The sequence below is a fragment of the Columba livia genome, chromosome 3, assembly GCF_036013475.1.
Source record: "Columba livia isolate bColLiv1 breed racing homer chromosome 3, bColLiv1.pat.W.v2, whole genome shotgun sequence".
In the NCBI taxonomy this organism is placed as follows: domain Eukaryota; kingdom Metazoa; phylum Chordata; class Aves; order Columbiformes; family Columbidae; genus Columba; species Columba livia.
Genome location: NC_088604.1, coordinates 65,970,079 through 65,985,850, shown reverse-complemented (window position 1 = coordinate 65,985,850; position 15,772 = coordinate 65,970,079). Strand labels below are relative to the sequence as shown.

At 39.7% G+C, this 15,772-nt stretch overlaps 1 protein-coding gene across 19 annotated transcripts in view; it reads right to left on the bottom strand.

Moving 5' to 3' along the window:
- Positions 1-15,772, bottom strand: part of IPCEF1 (interaction protein for cytohesin exchange factors 1) — a 76,152-nt gene that overhangs the window by 33,460 nt on the left and 26,920 nt on the right. For 13 of the 19 annotated variants that reach the window (XM_065057357.1, XM_065057349.1, XM_065057355.1 and 10 more), the window contains 4 exons: positions 12,993-13,058; positions 12,773-12,823; positions 7,897-7,933; positions 7,077-7,246 (listed from right to left, as the gene is read on the bottom strand). In XM_065057357.1, the coding sequence (XP_064913429.1) occupies positions 7,077-7,246; positions 7,897-7,933; positions 12,773-12,796 (231 nt within the window). In that variant the 5' untranslated portion in view covers positions 12,797-12,823; positions 12,993-13,058. Of the gene's footprint in view, positions 1-7,076; positions 7,247-7,704; positions 7,855-7,896; positions 7,934-8,077; positions 8,345-12,772; positions 12,824-12,992; positions 13,059-15,772 lie in introns of those variants that run through there. The other 6 variants (XM_065057358.1, XM_065057352.1, XM_065057356.1 and 3 more) reach the window with 4 other exon arrangements.

Sequence of the window (15,772 nt, the reverse complement as noted above, 5' to 3'; positions counted from 1 at the left end):
GAGTGGTCATTTACTAGACCGGGTGCAGTGAGAGTACTGGAATTCCTGTTTGGTTCCCAAGACCAGCCTAAGAACACCAGAGACGAAGTTCAAAAATGCAGGTATGGAAAGAGGTATGAAAGCAATTATTACACACATTGCTAGATGAGAAATGTGTACAATGCTTCTTGTTTCTCTGCAGTATGATATGAATCAATAAATCCAGTTTTAAAAAACAGATCCAGAAGACTCCATGTAAAGGAATATGCCCAGGGGCCTTCACACCCACATACCAATAAATTTATGGCCTGAGCTAGGTAAGCCATCAGGTGGGTGAGTGGGTGACTAGGATCTGGGGTGGGTTGGTCTTACATGTTACAAATGCAATCACAGCTCAGCCAGTTTTATCTGTTGGTGCAGCAGCCATTGGTCTACACTGCACCCTATAAATTGCCTACGGTGCTACACAAGCACTCACGAGGAGATGAAGTCCTTGCAATGGCATTAGATAAGTCACTGTCTCTACTGTGAATGTATACAAATCTGAATTCTGTATTGGACTACTGAAATATCAGGACCCTGTAAACCAGCATGGGGACACTCACCTGGGGTGCTCCCACCCATGAGGAGATAAACTTGGACTTGAACCACTGATGCATCCGATAAGTATCTAAATTAGTTGAGTACTGTCTAGATTGCTAATGAAAATAGGTCTGTAGGCTTTGATTTGAGTAATTTACATTTACTAGTTTCACAACAGAAAAATCTCCAGACTTCTTATTCAGTATTTGGCATGCTCCAGTTGGTAAAAGATTATGTTCTTGCACATGCATTCTCTCTCAATGCATTCAGATTTTATATTAATTCTGTCTGCAATTTTACATTTGTTCATTTATAAGTCTAATGTTTCATTTTATGTATAAATGAAAGGAAGGAGGATAATTGTGTTAATGTTTTTAATGCACTATTGGTACACATCTAAGATGTGTATATAATAGAAAAAAGGGTTTGATGGGTATTGTAGTTCCATAATTATGAGGGGGGAAAAAAAAAAAAAGGAGAGCAAAAAGATATCAAATCATAACAGTAAAAACTAATGAGCATTCTTAAAGTCAGATAATAGAATCCCAAAGAAACACTAGGAACAGAATAAGTGGAAGTAATCTTTTTGGTTTTTCATGGAATAAAAATGGCATTTAAAAACATTAAAAGTGTATGGAAGTCCTAAATATTTTCTTTTATTCAAAATATTTTCTTTAAAGTGACATTATTAGACATGCTATTATTTAACTCGCACATTTCACTCAAACTTCCTAGAGATTTTGTTGCAATGCTGTAGAAAAAACAAACAAACAAACAAAAAAAAGCCCTAAAAAAACTCAGATTAAAAGTACCTTGACCTGTTTCCTATTTAATTAAGATATTTAATAGAACAAGCTGTTACTCTTGTGGGTTTTAGGCAGGCTAGCCTAACATATAAATCTGCACATTTTGCCATGCCCAACTGTAGGAAAATAATTTCAATAATAACAACAGTCTCTGCAAATGCTTGGGGCAAAAAGTAACCACATTTTCACAGAAAAAGCTTTTCACTCAAGAAAAAATTCAAACATTAATGAAACGTACTGCATGAATCCAGTGAAAGAGGCTAATGTCCTTCTTAGCTTGCCTCAGTACATCGTCCAAATGTTGTGGCTTCAGAAGATTTAGTAAATCATTTAACAGACCTTATTCAATATTTAAAGTAAATTTAATGGTGCAGAAGGATTTTTTAAGAGTGATGTAAAGTCAAAATATCTCTTTATTGTGGAACAGCTCCAATTCGCATTTCAGGTTACTACTCATGGCTTCATGACAGTGTATTTGCGCTGCCCCCAGAAGACCCCATGGACACTGGAGGAGCAGTTCAGTGCTCAAGACTTTTTAGTACTGCCAAGTACACCAGTGAGGCAACCTATAGAACTGTAAACAATTTATGTAAGATATTGGACCAGAGGCCTCCAAATCCCTCAACACAATCAACAGGCATCAAGGATTTTTTTTATCATCCACGGAAGCAGCTACTACGATTCAAAGGTGAAAGATTTCTGTTTTAAAAGACTGCAATTATACAGCTCCTGGCAAAGCTGTTGGAGTGAGGACCGATTTAAATGCAGTGAACTAAAAAAAAAAAAAAAAAACCAACACACAACACACCACCACACCACAAACACAAAACCCAAAGTTAAATAGTGACAGCAGATCACAGCCTGAAACCCTTTGATTTTATATTTGTATTTCTTTTCAGCTGAATCCCCATGACAACCATCGTTAACACATCCTGCAAAATTGTATTTCAACTCTACTTGGAAAACCATCTGAGCTACCCTAAAGGCCTGCAAGACAGGCATTTAGTCCCCCATCCATTTCCAACTAACACTGTCCAACACAGTCACAACAAGCACAAGGAGCCAGGAGCCTGTGATTACACTTGACAATTTTCCCCTACCACCCCTCCCTCGCTCCTATGCAGGTGTACTGATTCCTTCCAAGGTTTCAGTCTGAGAACTAAAACTGCTAAAGAGGCAGGCAGGATCACACGCTGTCCTCTTCAAACACTTGTCTTCAAGGCAGCTTTCTACAGATAGCAATATGTCCTGGTTTTGTTAAAAACAAGACCAGTTCTCTTTTAGTGATTTTTCTTTCAGCTAAGTTCTTCTAGGTGGCTGTACTTTTCTGAGTTTTAGCCTGCATATTTTTCCTAGGATACTGTACTCTGTGCTGATAAGAAGACCAACGGAATGCTGAAGAAGCTCGTGTTTAGATTTATTACTATGGTAGCCAAGAAAGACTGATAAGTTTTACCACGTTCCATTGTGAGAGGGGCATGTTTGAGGAGGAGTGGATGGAACAGATGACTAAAACTGACCAACTGAAATATTCCATCCCATAATCATCATACCCCCTATATCAGTGAGGGTCAAGCCCTCTTCAACCATGGCCGGCATCTAGAGAGGACCTTGTCTGTCTGCCTGTGATCTACAGGTCTCAGGTCCTGCACCCCTGCAACCAGTTTCCGGTTTGCTGTGAAGTCCCGCCCATGACTTCTGGGAGCCTGAGCTGCACCTGCTGGAGTGACACCAACTCCACATCAAGCACTCAAGATTGGTTTTGTATATTTTGTATATATATTCTCTATTTATTAGTAGCATTAAAAAAACCCTTTAAAACTCTCCAACTTGAAGTCTAAGTCTCTGTTCCTTTCCCCTTATCTTTCCTATCATCTTTCCGATCTAAAGGAAAGGGGTGGTGGGAAGTGAGGGGGTAACAGGGAGCATCTGCCATGGTTTATTGCCGCCTTGCCTTAAACCTTGACACAGTACATCAAAGAGGGAGCCAAACACTAAGAGCAGTTGTCCAAGGAGTCTGGTGTTACTGAGTGCACCCAGAACATCTGACTGCTCAGATGCATTTTCTGACATTTTTTTTGTGTTTCCATTACAGAACCAAACCTTCTTTGTTTCTTCCTAGTCCAAAAAGCTTCCGCTTCCCAGACTGGGGGCATGTCCATACTGCAAACGAAATTTTACTGGCTTCATGTGATATCCACGTTTTAAAGAAAGAACAACCACATATGGGAAGAGGTCTCCGGGCAGTCTACCAGAAGGCTGCTGAGACCACTCTGGCCCTAGCTTCACCACTCACAGTACTGCAGCTAGCTGGTCAAAAGTTAATTTGGATTTGCCTGTGAGCCCTGGTTTGCTTTCAGTGAAGGAAAAGCTTCATTCTTGGGGTGTCTGATCAGCTGTTTCTGACCATTCTCAGTGTTTTCTTATTTTTTTTTTTTTCTTTTGAGCTGTGGCTTTCACAATATTATTTTATGTTAAATTGAAGGAACTACCATCTGCAAATATCACAAATGTCCTATATTGCCTCTCCAATCTGTTTCATATGACAGACCCAAAACCTGAGTCACTTGAAAGCAAATTAAATAAGAGGGACAGAAACATCCAGAGCTTTAGAGGTGCCTGAAGACAGCCTTCACCAAGAACATGATGTAAGCTTAGGTTACATACCCAAATCTGGACAATGCACATTCCTGTACAGATTCCACCCACTCCCTATTTTCTCCATCTCTAATAGAAAAAAAGGTTAGGTCCAGCACCCTGTTGCTATGCTACAGTTGCCAGTGTCTGGCTGACTGCAGTTCCTGCACAGCCATGAACAGAACATACTCGTTTCTCACAAAAACGAAAGTGGTCAGGTAGAGCCACAGGCAGCCAGCCTGCCCCAGTTCCCTGACCTCAGCCCCACTCTTCTGTCACCACCTTTTGCTTCAGTCTCTTTAAGAAGAGCTGTCTTGGGAAGCCTCGGACACGTGAGGAGCAGGACTCCCCCTCTTTCAGCACAACTGTGAACTTAAGATTGTCATCACGGGTGGCCCATTGGGACCAACGATTAACTCCACTGAAGACAGTGGAAGTTCAGGCCAGATAGTAAGAAGAAATATCAAGCAAGCAAGCGAATATAGCACCGCTATTTTTTGTTTCATCAATTTAGAAGCAAAAATATCTGTGAAAATACAATGGGTATAATTCATCTCAGATATGACTCTGAGCATGGCTCTTATCTCACCAGATTAAGTAAGCAGATATTAAGAAAAAACACCTTCCCTCATTCCCACACCCACAGTCACTACCATTCTACAAACGTTGCCTAAATCTACAATTATGCAGAGGCTGCAGTTTAAGTTGTTCAAAGAAACCTCTGTTTTTTAATGTAAAATAGTGTTCAAAAGTCAGTAGAAGTTGAAAGCAAAGAGGTGCTTACCAGCTAGCATGTTTACAAGAACTGTGATAGGTGCCAAGCCATGGCTGACATAAACTGAGAATATTTTGAAGCCGTATGAGCTCTTCAAGGTATATGAAATAAACCAGAATAAGGCTGCCACCCGTTCTTAGGCTTTGTTAGTACGAGTTCACCCAAATGGTTAATGCTCTCTAGTAGCAAAAGGATGAGCATCACTATGGCTTGTTTGGATACAAGCTTGTTTGGAATTAAGCCAGGCCACAACAACTAAAGGAAGTGGAGGACTGCGCAGCATCTGTTCCTTGCCACTTTCCTAGTCTTGCCTCATTTTATTTCCTTCCAACTTCACATCAGCCAGCCAGCTCACCTCTCTTAACACTACTTGGCCAGAAGTACAACTGCAAGCAGTGGTTTAGAATAGTCAATACTAATAAGCATTTGCAGAGTATTAATGTCACTGATGAGTTTATCTGCCAGGTCATGTCTTTCAAACAGAAGTATTTCAAATATTGGAAAAATAAAGCCTTTTTTTCTTCCCCCCTCTACTTTCCTTAATTTCTTTCTTTCTCTTTTCTCTTTCCCTCTCGCATGTATTTGACTTGGTCTAGGAAGGAAGCTAAGCCAGATTACCACAACCCCACAAAAAACCAGCAGCATAAGACCAGCAAAGTTGTTTTCATCCCACCTCAAACTTAAAAAAAAAAAAAAAAAAAAAAAAAAAAAAAAAAAAAAAACACAGACAGTACCATCTTTAAACGTCATTTAGGAAAGGTCAAAGTTTTTACTCTATCAAAATAAACCCAACACTGTACCCACAACTGAAGGGAGAAGGTGAAATACTCTTTACATGAGTCAAGTTTAGCTTAGGATTTGAGATTTTTCTAATGGTTTAAACTGATCTGTTTGTGCCTTGAAACAGCAAGATTTTTAAAGGTGATTAGTGCAATAGAAATAAACAAGTTGAAACAGTCCAGATTGCACTTAATTTCTTAAAATATTCTAAGAATTGACAAGAATCAATCAGGGTTTCTTTAAACTTTCACCCTTTCCTTGGCCTGGGACATGGTGATTTCCAGGGCAGACCGTTTGTAAATGCAAAAACCTGATGCCTCTCCACAGTTCCCCACTGAAGCTGCTGAGTTTCAACCTATGATGTTGTTGTCATTCTCTAAGCCTCTGCACATCCTAATGCTGGGCTCTGTCAGTCCATCATTTGAATTTGATAAGAGTTTTCTTAGGAGTAGCAGTGCAAGAGAGCAAAGTGAAGGGAATAATTATGCCTGAATCTTCCTGGGACAGGTAAGACATCCTCTCTGTCCAACAAGACGAGCTGTAGCAAACAGCCTGGAGTAAAGCCCGTGGTTCCCTAGGACTCACTGCTGCTTTGCACTCAGATATAACCTTTCATTAAAAGTATTAGTCTGGATTTCTCACTGTGTGCTTCCCCCCATTCCTTTTTCAGTTTTTAATTCCTAGTTCTTCAGTTGCTTACAGGAATCCAGGGCCTGCTGTTCTTTGTCTCAGACTATTTCCCACTTGCACTGCAAGTGGAGTAGGCTATTTGTGTTTGATCAAATAGAAGAGAAATACTACCTATACTGGTTGTCCTGAGGAAAGCTCTGAACAGAAAGCTGGACCTTTAATTCAAAACATTGTGTTCTCCTGCAGATTTGACTGTTCACATCAGCTCATCAGGGCAGGAAGTTAAAAATCAGCAGAACGTGAGAACCCTTAATTACAATGCCCTGGATGACACATCAGCAAGACCAGGAGTAAAAACATCACCAATTGACAATGCTCATACCTGCAAACCTACTAGGGCAAACTGGGGGGAAACAAACAAACAAACAAACAAACAACAACAACAAAATACACACACCACACCAGATTGATCTCAACATGGAAGGGGATGGAGAGAGAGGCAGGAGAGACTTCTGAAAATTAATTAGAAGTAAAGAAGCATTCCTGGTTTGTTCTTAATAACAAGTGTCTGCAAACTGCCCAACCCAGGAAAGCTTTTCCCAAATTCAAATGTCACCAGCATCTGTGAAGAGCAGGTCTTGAAAGGGCAGAACAGACAGCAAGTTAACATTTCACAAGTACTTACTGAACTAGAAAACATGGTTTTCTGCATGTTTCGCATGCACATAGACACTTCCCAGATTACAAGAAATATCAGGGCTGAGAAATAAACCCAGTCATTTGTACAACTCCAGGGTGCACCTGAATTGCGACCCCAGCTTCCCTACTCATGGTCCCAGCAGATGTTTTTTGTCCAGCACCCAGAGCTGGGTGGACACTGTACTCACCAGCTGACTGCTGTACCAATACAGCGATGACTCCTTCAGCACACACCAGAACTTTTTCCATTTGTTGCCAATGAAAGCTCCTTTTTCCTTCTTCTTGTAGAGCCACCCTTGACAATCAGCTTGCCCCAGCTCTTTACATGATATCCTCCGTCTGCTCATTGTAAAGAACCCTGTGCCATTAAAAATACAGTGTTCTGCTTGTTTAAAAGTGCATTACCAGGAAAGATGTTGCTACCAATTAAACCTTATTTAGCAATTGCAGCGAGTGATCCAAACAGATCTTAAAATATACTTAGAAGTCACTAAGATCTATAATGGCTGTGAGAATAACACACATTCACTTGAAAAGCATTCTGACATGCAGAAACAAAATAGTAAGCTATAGATAATGCAGATATTAATTAATGCTAAGATAACCACACATGAGATTTTGTAAATTAAAAAGATATCCTTTTAAGAGAAGCATGCATGTATTTCCCTTCATGCAGCTGCACAGAAAAGAATACATCTATTTAAGTCAGCTAGAGAAAACTATTATGCCAAGTACATGAAAACCGCTAGCGTGTGTGTATGTGCAGGCAGCTGATTCTACCTCACTGATTTCCAGCTTTTGATTCAATTAACATACCACAAGGATTTAGTCCAAAGGAACAACCCGTTGTCATTTTTCTCAGAATTGGTGCAAGAATCAGCTGAGTTAAAAAGCAGTCTTCTACAAGCTGAGTAGCAGTATAAAATCCTCACCCTCCCAAGAATAAGACATACTAAGAAAATAATAAGAGGAACCCAGGAGAGAAAAGAAAAAACAATCTCTCATTACCTTGACTTTTCTTTTTTGTCTTCTGACGCAAGGGAACCTGTAAGAAATGCAGGAAGGAAAGAAAAGAGGAAATTTTAGATTGTGTTGCAATATTTGTGTAGAAAGGGGAGGGGGAAGCTAGAGAAGGACGTGGTAGTGATGCTGGTGGTATATGCAGGATGGAAATGCATAACCCACTCACTGCTGAAGGGACGTTAGTAGCTGAAGCATGAAACGTGTTAATTAAAATTGATGTATATCTAGTTGAGCAAGAGCAAATGTAGCTCTATTATACATGTGTCTATCTACTAGTGCTTCCTGTTTCACACCCACAGGCAGTTTCTGCTTTGCTACGTGTTTGCCTGAATTGTATTCTGTGTTTAGAAGTTAAAAAATAGAAGTTAGGACTCAGCATTTTAATGCTTCATTACAGTCCACAAGGAGTGTTTATAAACATGGGGAGATCAAAAATACATGCCAGGTGTCTGATTGTCATTTAGCTCATTCCATATTTTTTTTTTTTTTTTTTTTTTTTTTTTGTGCAGAGAATGTATTTCCCCCATGTAATAATTTCATAATATTTCTCTAAAGAAAAAAAAGTCACAAAAATCTGGCAGATTATCCAAACCATAAAACATAAATATGCCAGAAGTTTGCTGTACCATCTATGAGAGTTTTAGTCACGGCAAAAAGAACACAATTGAATTATATTTACACATTTGCAACCTATATATTTCATCCCACATAAACACATTGAAAATGAAACTAGAACAGAAGACCATGGACCAAAAATGAGGTCATTAGAAATGGTTTTTGAAGTAAATTCTCCCCAGACAGGCCGGTTGATCATGTAACCGTGGACAAAGCACTTGAATTCTCTTTGCCTCAACCTTTCCATCTCTAGCATGGGAACAAAAGCATTCACCTTTTTCTATTTTTAGGAAGGTTTTGAAGCCTCCAGTTGACAAATGCTTGATAAGGTGATGTATGATTTAATATTCTTGGCCACAACGTTGCTATGCAAAGCCGATAGCTACCTGATCCGCTGCAGAGCTACGCTATGAACATCCTTAATGCAGCCCCTCTGCTTCTCAGGAAAACAAAACCCCATTTCATACTATTCTTTAAGGATTTAATAGCTCTTCCTGCAGGCGATTTAAAGGTGAGTAAAGCTATACCATCTGGAAACAGAAATAGAAGAGAGCACTGCCACCAGTATTTACAAGAGCTAGAACTTTCTCTAACCAGTGATCTTTGCAGCACGCATCAGAATGCAGAACTGCATATCGCAGCAATGTGCTTATCTAGTGCCTATTTGAGACGACCTGAAAAACACACTTGTGGGAGGCTTTACCAGGAATGAATAATCTCAGACTCCTGCTTAATCATCATGTATTCTTTTCTCCTTTTTTCTTTCTCTCTCTCTTTTTTTTTTTTAATTCTACCACTGCACCTCTCTCTCAGACTATTCACCATGACAACAGACAAAGAAAAGCAATGACAAAATATATCTGCTCTTTTAGAGGCTCAACAAGTTCCCCATCCTATACCGGCCACCCTTTGAGTCTTCATCATGAAGAAACTAATGCCTTATTTAGGACACATGGAAATAATATATAGTCTCACTGAATCAATGGGTTAAGCAGTCACGCTAATTACTTTCCTTCACAGCTACACAAAGTGATATTGAGAAAAATAAACATGAATCAAGTCTCCTTGCACAAAAACTATGTAGTGGGGCAACCTCCCATCTTTGCAGTGAGGTCATTTCATCTTTAATCAACATAAATTTGGACAAGAAGAGCAATACTGTGACAGGATGTGGCTCTCTGTAAACAAGCGAGGAGGTAGTAGATCTTTCCACTAACCTTATTGATGACCTAAAGCAAAATAACATGGTCTATGGCTCATCTGTCAAGAAGGGGTTAATATCCGTATTGTGTAAAATCATCTGTTAGGGCCTGCTTTATATACAGACTGAGGAAAAAAAAACTATTACCTAGTAAGATCTTGGGGTAACAAAAATATTTTATAAATGTACATTTATTATTCAGCAGCAATGATGGCATCCTGCTGCAAGTTGACAGAGATGATGAATCCTCATCTCTTCATATTTTGTGGGAGGATTTGGGAAACTAATGGGGGAAGGAAGGGCAGTTTCCCCAGTCAGCACTGCATTTAGTTTGCCTGGATAAAACCACTGTTGAGTGAGGATTTGTGAATTAAGACAAATTTCTGGATTTCTTTCCCAGTATTCCTAAAAGCTGAAGTTTTCAACAAATTAATCCTAAACCTGGAATTCAGCAACTTTTAAATGTTTTGAGTGCTGTTCAGAAGCCTAGCATCATCTTATAAAAAAAAAAATATTTGGTTTGATTTGCAAAGAGGAACTTCTAATCCCAGACTTCAGCAATGAAATCAGGTGTTATTCACAAAATCACCTCCCCAAATTTTGTTGATTTATGAATAAACAAAAGCAACTTCTTTCTTCAAAGCACCAGCATTTGGAATCAGATGGATATTTTATGCAATAAACAAGCAGTTTTAAGTAAAACTGGTTTCATCTTAAACCAACAGAAAACCTATATTTAAATGAATCTACCACAAAATTCATGAAATGCCTCACCAGAAGGATTTGGATTCAGTTATTCACAAGAACACAACACATTAGCAAGTCTTCAGTTACAAACGCTTCCACAAGAAGTAAATTAAAATTTCCTCCTCTGAAAACTGACTTATAGGAGTCAATAATATTTCATTTTAGTGACCCTGGGTGAACATCAATTAAGAGATATTTTTAAGTCTTAGAAGGAGACATTAACACCAGTGGAGAACAAAGAGAAAAGCTGTGGAAGACAGAGTTATTGCCAGTAAAACCAATGGTACTGACCAGGGGCATAACAGCAGTTTCAGATGTGAATATACTGTAACTATCAGACATAGTCACTGGAACAATCTGAAACTGATTTAAATGTCATGATTTTACTACAGTCCTGACAATGGTGGAGGTTTCTCTATAATGCTCAGTTTCCTGATTTCATTATCATAGGTTCAAATGCAAAACAAACAAAAAAATCAGACCTAATTCTAGCTCTTTTTGTTACCAGGGAAAATCCAAGATCAGTGACCCTCAGAAAGCTCCAAAATAAATGTAACAGTTATTTGCAACTTTAGGAAGGCCATCATTTTTGCTTAAGGATGGCAATACAGGGTAGGTTTTAATCTTTTTTGATACATTTTGGTTTACTCATCAGTTTACTGAGACCTGAGCACTGAACAGGGTGGGATAGTGATCCTGCAGAACAATGCAGCTTCAAGCTTGCTGTCCACTACTCCTCCACTTGGAAAATACACCCATGAACCTATTGCAAATGGAGCTGTACAACTGAACATTGTTCACTGCCACTTCTCAGCCAGGTAGGCTCCACTGATGAGCAAAAATATAGGAGAAAAGTGACTACTTCAATGGGAGACTTCTGGTAGTTTAGAAATCCTGTTTTTCCACAAAATCACAGTATGGTTGAACTCAGAAGGGACTTCTGGAAGTCATCTAGTTCAACTCATTTGCTCAAGCAAGGACACCTATATGTGGTTGTCCAGGACTATGTCCAGACAGCTTTTTAATATCTCCAAGGATGGAGGCTTCACAACCTCCCTGGGCAATCGGTGCCAGTGCTCTGTCACCCTCACAGTGAAAAAACTGTTTTTTCCTGATGTTCAGAAGGAACCTGAAAAGAACCTGGCTTCATCATCTTTGCACCCTCCCTTCAGGTATTTTTGTGTGCAGTGATAAGATCACCTTGAGTCTGTTCTCCAAGCTAAACAGTCCTAGCTCACCTATCCTTTTCTATTAGATGCCCCAGACACTTAAAAATCGTTGTGGCCCTTAATTGAACTCTCTCCAGTGTGTCCACATCTCTCTTGTACTAGACACAGAGCTCCAGGTGTGGCCTCACCAGCACTGAATAAAACAGAAAGATCACCTCCCTTGACCTGCTGGCAATAATTTCTCTAATATAGCCAAGGATACCATTTACTTTCTCTGTAGCAAAGGCATGTTGCTTATGTTCAACTTGATGTCCACCAAGACTCCCAGGTCCTTTTCTGCAAAGCTGATTTCCATCTGGAGAGCTCTCAGCATATACTGGCAGTATCATTTGCGCTCACATGGAGTACCAGTAGGTGGTAAAAATCAGAAGGTTGGACAAGCTTTGTCAGTCTCTCCACAACATCCTGGACCCTGGCCCCTGCCAGGCAGCAAGCCTCTCTAGGTGATTTGACGGGCCTACAGATGGGTGTCTCTGTCCCCCCTGGCAGGGAGTCATACATTGAGATGACTCACCATTTCTTCCCGGCAGCCTTGCATGGTCTACAGTTAGGTGAACCAGGTCCTTTGCTAGTAGGCACACCTGGCTCCTCTTCAGTTTCAAGGGAAGTCAACCTATTTTGCAGCTGCAAGCTCTTAGGTGAGGCAGGAACCTTCCAGACTTCATGTCTCATGAAGTTCGGTTCACAATGCATGAGGCTGAGAAGGCACCAAAGGCAGCTATGATCAGTACTTCATCTTCTACAGAGCTGTATTTTCCTTAAGCTTCTCAAGTGTTAGACAGATGTAAGAAAATCGTCTGCTAAGCTCATGCGTCCTAAGTTACTGCTTTCTCATTCATTGAGGAGCAGGACTTGGAAGTGGCATTGAGCCCATACAGTAGGCTTTGTTTCACCCTTAAAACAGAACTGGGGCAGCCTGTGGCAGCCTAACCGGTTGGTCTGGCCCATAAGCAACATCTTTTTTAGATATTGTTATTTTGCCCAATCTTCTCTGATTACAGGGACACAACTCCAGCATAAGACCTCTTCAGCTGATCAGTAACTCTGGCATAACTTCAATCATACTTACGAGAGCATTGCCATCAGCTTCCATGAATGGTTTCAAAGCTTAGTGGGAAAGCTGTAAAAAGAGAAAGTTTTGTTTGCTTCTATATTATATTTTCATATAATTAAAGTCTTGACAGTAGAGTAAAAAATTTTGTTAATACACTTTGACCTGCCAACCCTTCCCACTCCACCCACCCCCTCAAGAAAAGACCTTTTCCAAAGATAACGCCATGTTATGTTACCTGATTTTACTTATTTAGAAGTCAATCTGTGCTAAGGAACACTAATTCAAAGATGTCCAAGCTCTTCTAGGAAATAAACAGAATAAAATTAATGGATGTGGTTGTGGGGGTGTTTTTTATTTTGTTGGATTGGAGTTGGGGGGGCGGGCAGGGGGGAAGGGAGGAGGGGTGTTTGTTTTCTTTTTTACTTTGAAAGAAATCTATATGATTTTGATTTAAGTTTGACTGAGTTATTCCCAGTGTTTTCTGGGAATTCTGATTAGCTAATCTGTCCACCCTGCCAAGTGGGATGAGATCTCACACTGGAACACCCACTCCATAGTGAATTGCAGTTTTTCCTTTTGGACAGCAAAATCTGTGCGGTCCAACAGCAGATGATAGGCTTTATTTTCCAAAGATATAGAAAGCTAGCAGTTATCCTTTTAGGTGATCGTTCAGGTGATTTCATTTGGTATTAACAATAAATAGTCAATTCCCTACATGGTTTTCCTTTGTCTGGATGATAGAAGAATGAACGCAGAGCACAAAATGAAGGAAAATTAACCACCTTTTGGTGCTAGCAAAGTTCCTACAAAACTCACACCTCTGCATATGAAACAATCATTTGTTGAAATGGGAGAGGATGAAAGACCGTTGAAGCGAGCAAAGTTTTTCAGAAACAGAGCTAAACTTCAGAAGAATTTCTAACAAGAACTTTTTCCTAAAACCAGTAATTTAAGATATATGCCTATCCTCATACACAATATTTGTTTTAGTTTGAAAATAAAATCCTAAAACAGAAAATAAAAACCCGCCTACTGGCTTCCAGCAATTTCAAACCAAAAATAGAAAGGCAAACAACACATATTTCTCTGGCTCCCAACTGTTTGTATTCAAAAATAGAAATAAGGACTTTCTATAAGTGGCTCAAATTGAAGTAATATCATGATGTGGAGAGCTGTTATGGCAAATAATTTCAAGGATGTTTAGAAATCATAGCTGGCATAAACAAACAGAGGAAACACCTTTTGTTATACAAGCAAATTAACATCAGCTTTCAAATACTGAGCCAGAAAGGGAATAACAGACCAAATTAGAGTAATTATTGTGACATGTGGACTTTTTCCTGTCATTGCTTTATTTCATGTGTGCTTTGGGGAGGGTGGAGTGTAATTTTATGAAATGCACAGATTTGAATCAGCCATAGTACCAGAAGCAAGAGGAGAAGTTAGCTAACTGGCAAGGAAATGTTTCCTCCTGCATGCTTTGTGCCAAAGGAGTTTAAACAGATTTCAACACAACCTTCTCAGTGACTTGCACCCCAACTTTTTTTAGTTTCCACACACTGGATAAGCAATCTTCAAGCCAGCATCCAGTTTTCAAAAGCAGCACCAACTTATGTCTCATTTTAGTTAGAGTATGATTTATTATTCCCTGTATAAAGAGGGGTTAAAAAAATATAAAAAAAAAAAAAAACACACAAATATTCACTGCAAAAATAACTCTCATACACATAGCCTGAGTTTTTTCTCCTAAGTAAAACCACCTGAGTGAATTAGTTACACTGTGAGACAGCATGAGGATTTTTCTGTCCACTCAAGTGCACCCAGCTGTTGCAAAACCAACATTTCAGAAAGGAATCATCAACATTTCAGAAGGGCATAACCTGTTTAGCTCTGCACTACAGTAAAATTAGTGTTTCCTTTCAATTTTCTGCAGGTTCATTGTGGTAATACCATCTTTTTTCTAAACAGATAGGTGAATTAGGAGAATGAGCTGGATAAATACAGCCACTCAAGTAGAGCTAGTCTCTAACCCACCTTACTGGATGGTCCAGCCTGAATCTGCAGGGGCTGTCTCTGGCAACAATAGGCCCCCCCAACCCCCAATATTCCCATCCCAGACACTGCAGTTCGCATCCCTGGCTGAGCTGTGCCCCACACATGCCCTCTGCAATGGTATGTGGTCACACCATGGCAGATCATGAGCCTGCCCAGAGCTGGTAGTTTTGCTGGCAGAAATGCTTACCAGCCCACCAAAGCTGCACCTGAGCTCAGGAACTTGGCAAGTCATTAAGACATTGGTAGTAGACAATACTTGAGCTCATACCATCAGGAAGGTGTCCCAATTCTAACTGTAACAGCTGCAGCAGGAGAAGACTTGGCCCAGAGAGCTCTTTTCATAGCACTCAGGGCACTATATTACAGACTGGAGCCATCCATGTGTGTATCCTTGTCCTGACTTAGGCAGACACTGAATTTGAAGCAGGGAGTCACCCCCTGCATGGTGTACCCTAAACACCAAGGTGAAGATGAGGGATTCCAGGCCTCTTCCTAAGCCTCTCCATTTAGAACGAGATAAGGTCTCAGAACAGGATGGGGAAACTCTCCAGCTTACAGATTAAGGCACTCACATGGAAGAAGTGCACCAGGATTGCAATCTGTTGTGATGGATGTTCTATTCACTAATATTGCAAAGGGGAAAAAAAAAAAACAATGAGAGAAAATAAAACAAGGCACAGTGAAACCTCTCCCACTTCAAATGGCTTTATAAAGGATAAAACAAAATTGAATTTCTCACTTCCTGGAGGATAAAATGTAATGGATATACTGGACAAAAGCAAAGGGGATAAATTTACTTTATCAGTTTGTAAACCATACCTATGTTTCTTTGGCTTTTCTTAGAGGTGCTTGAAGCAACTAATTTAATTTCAGTCTGAATTTAATACAATATGTCAAAAGTGGTTTCAGCTGTAAGATTTTTAATTTAAGTTTTAGAGGTTTTTTTAAAATTTCGATTCA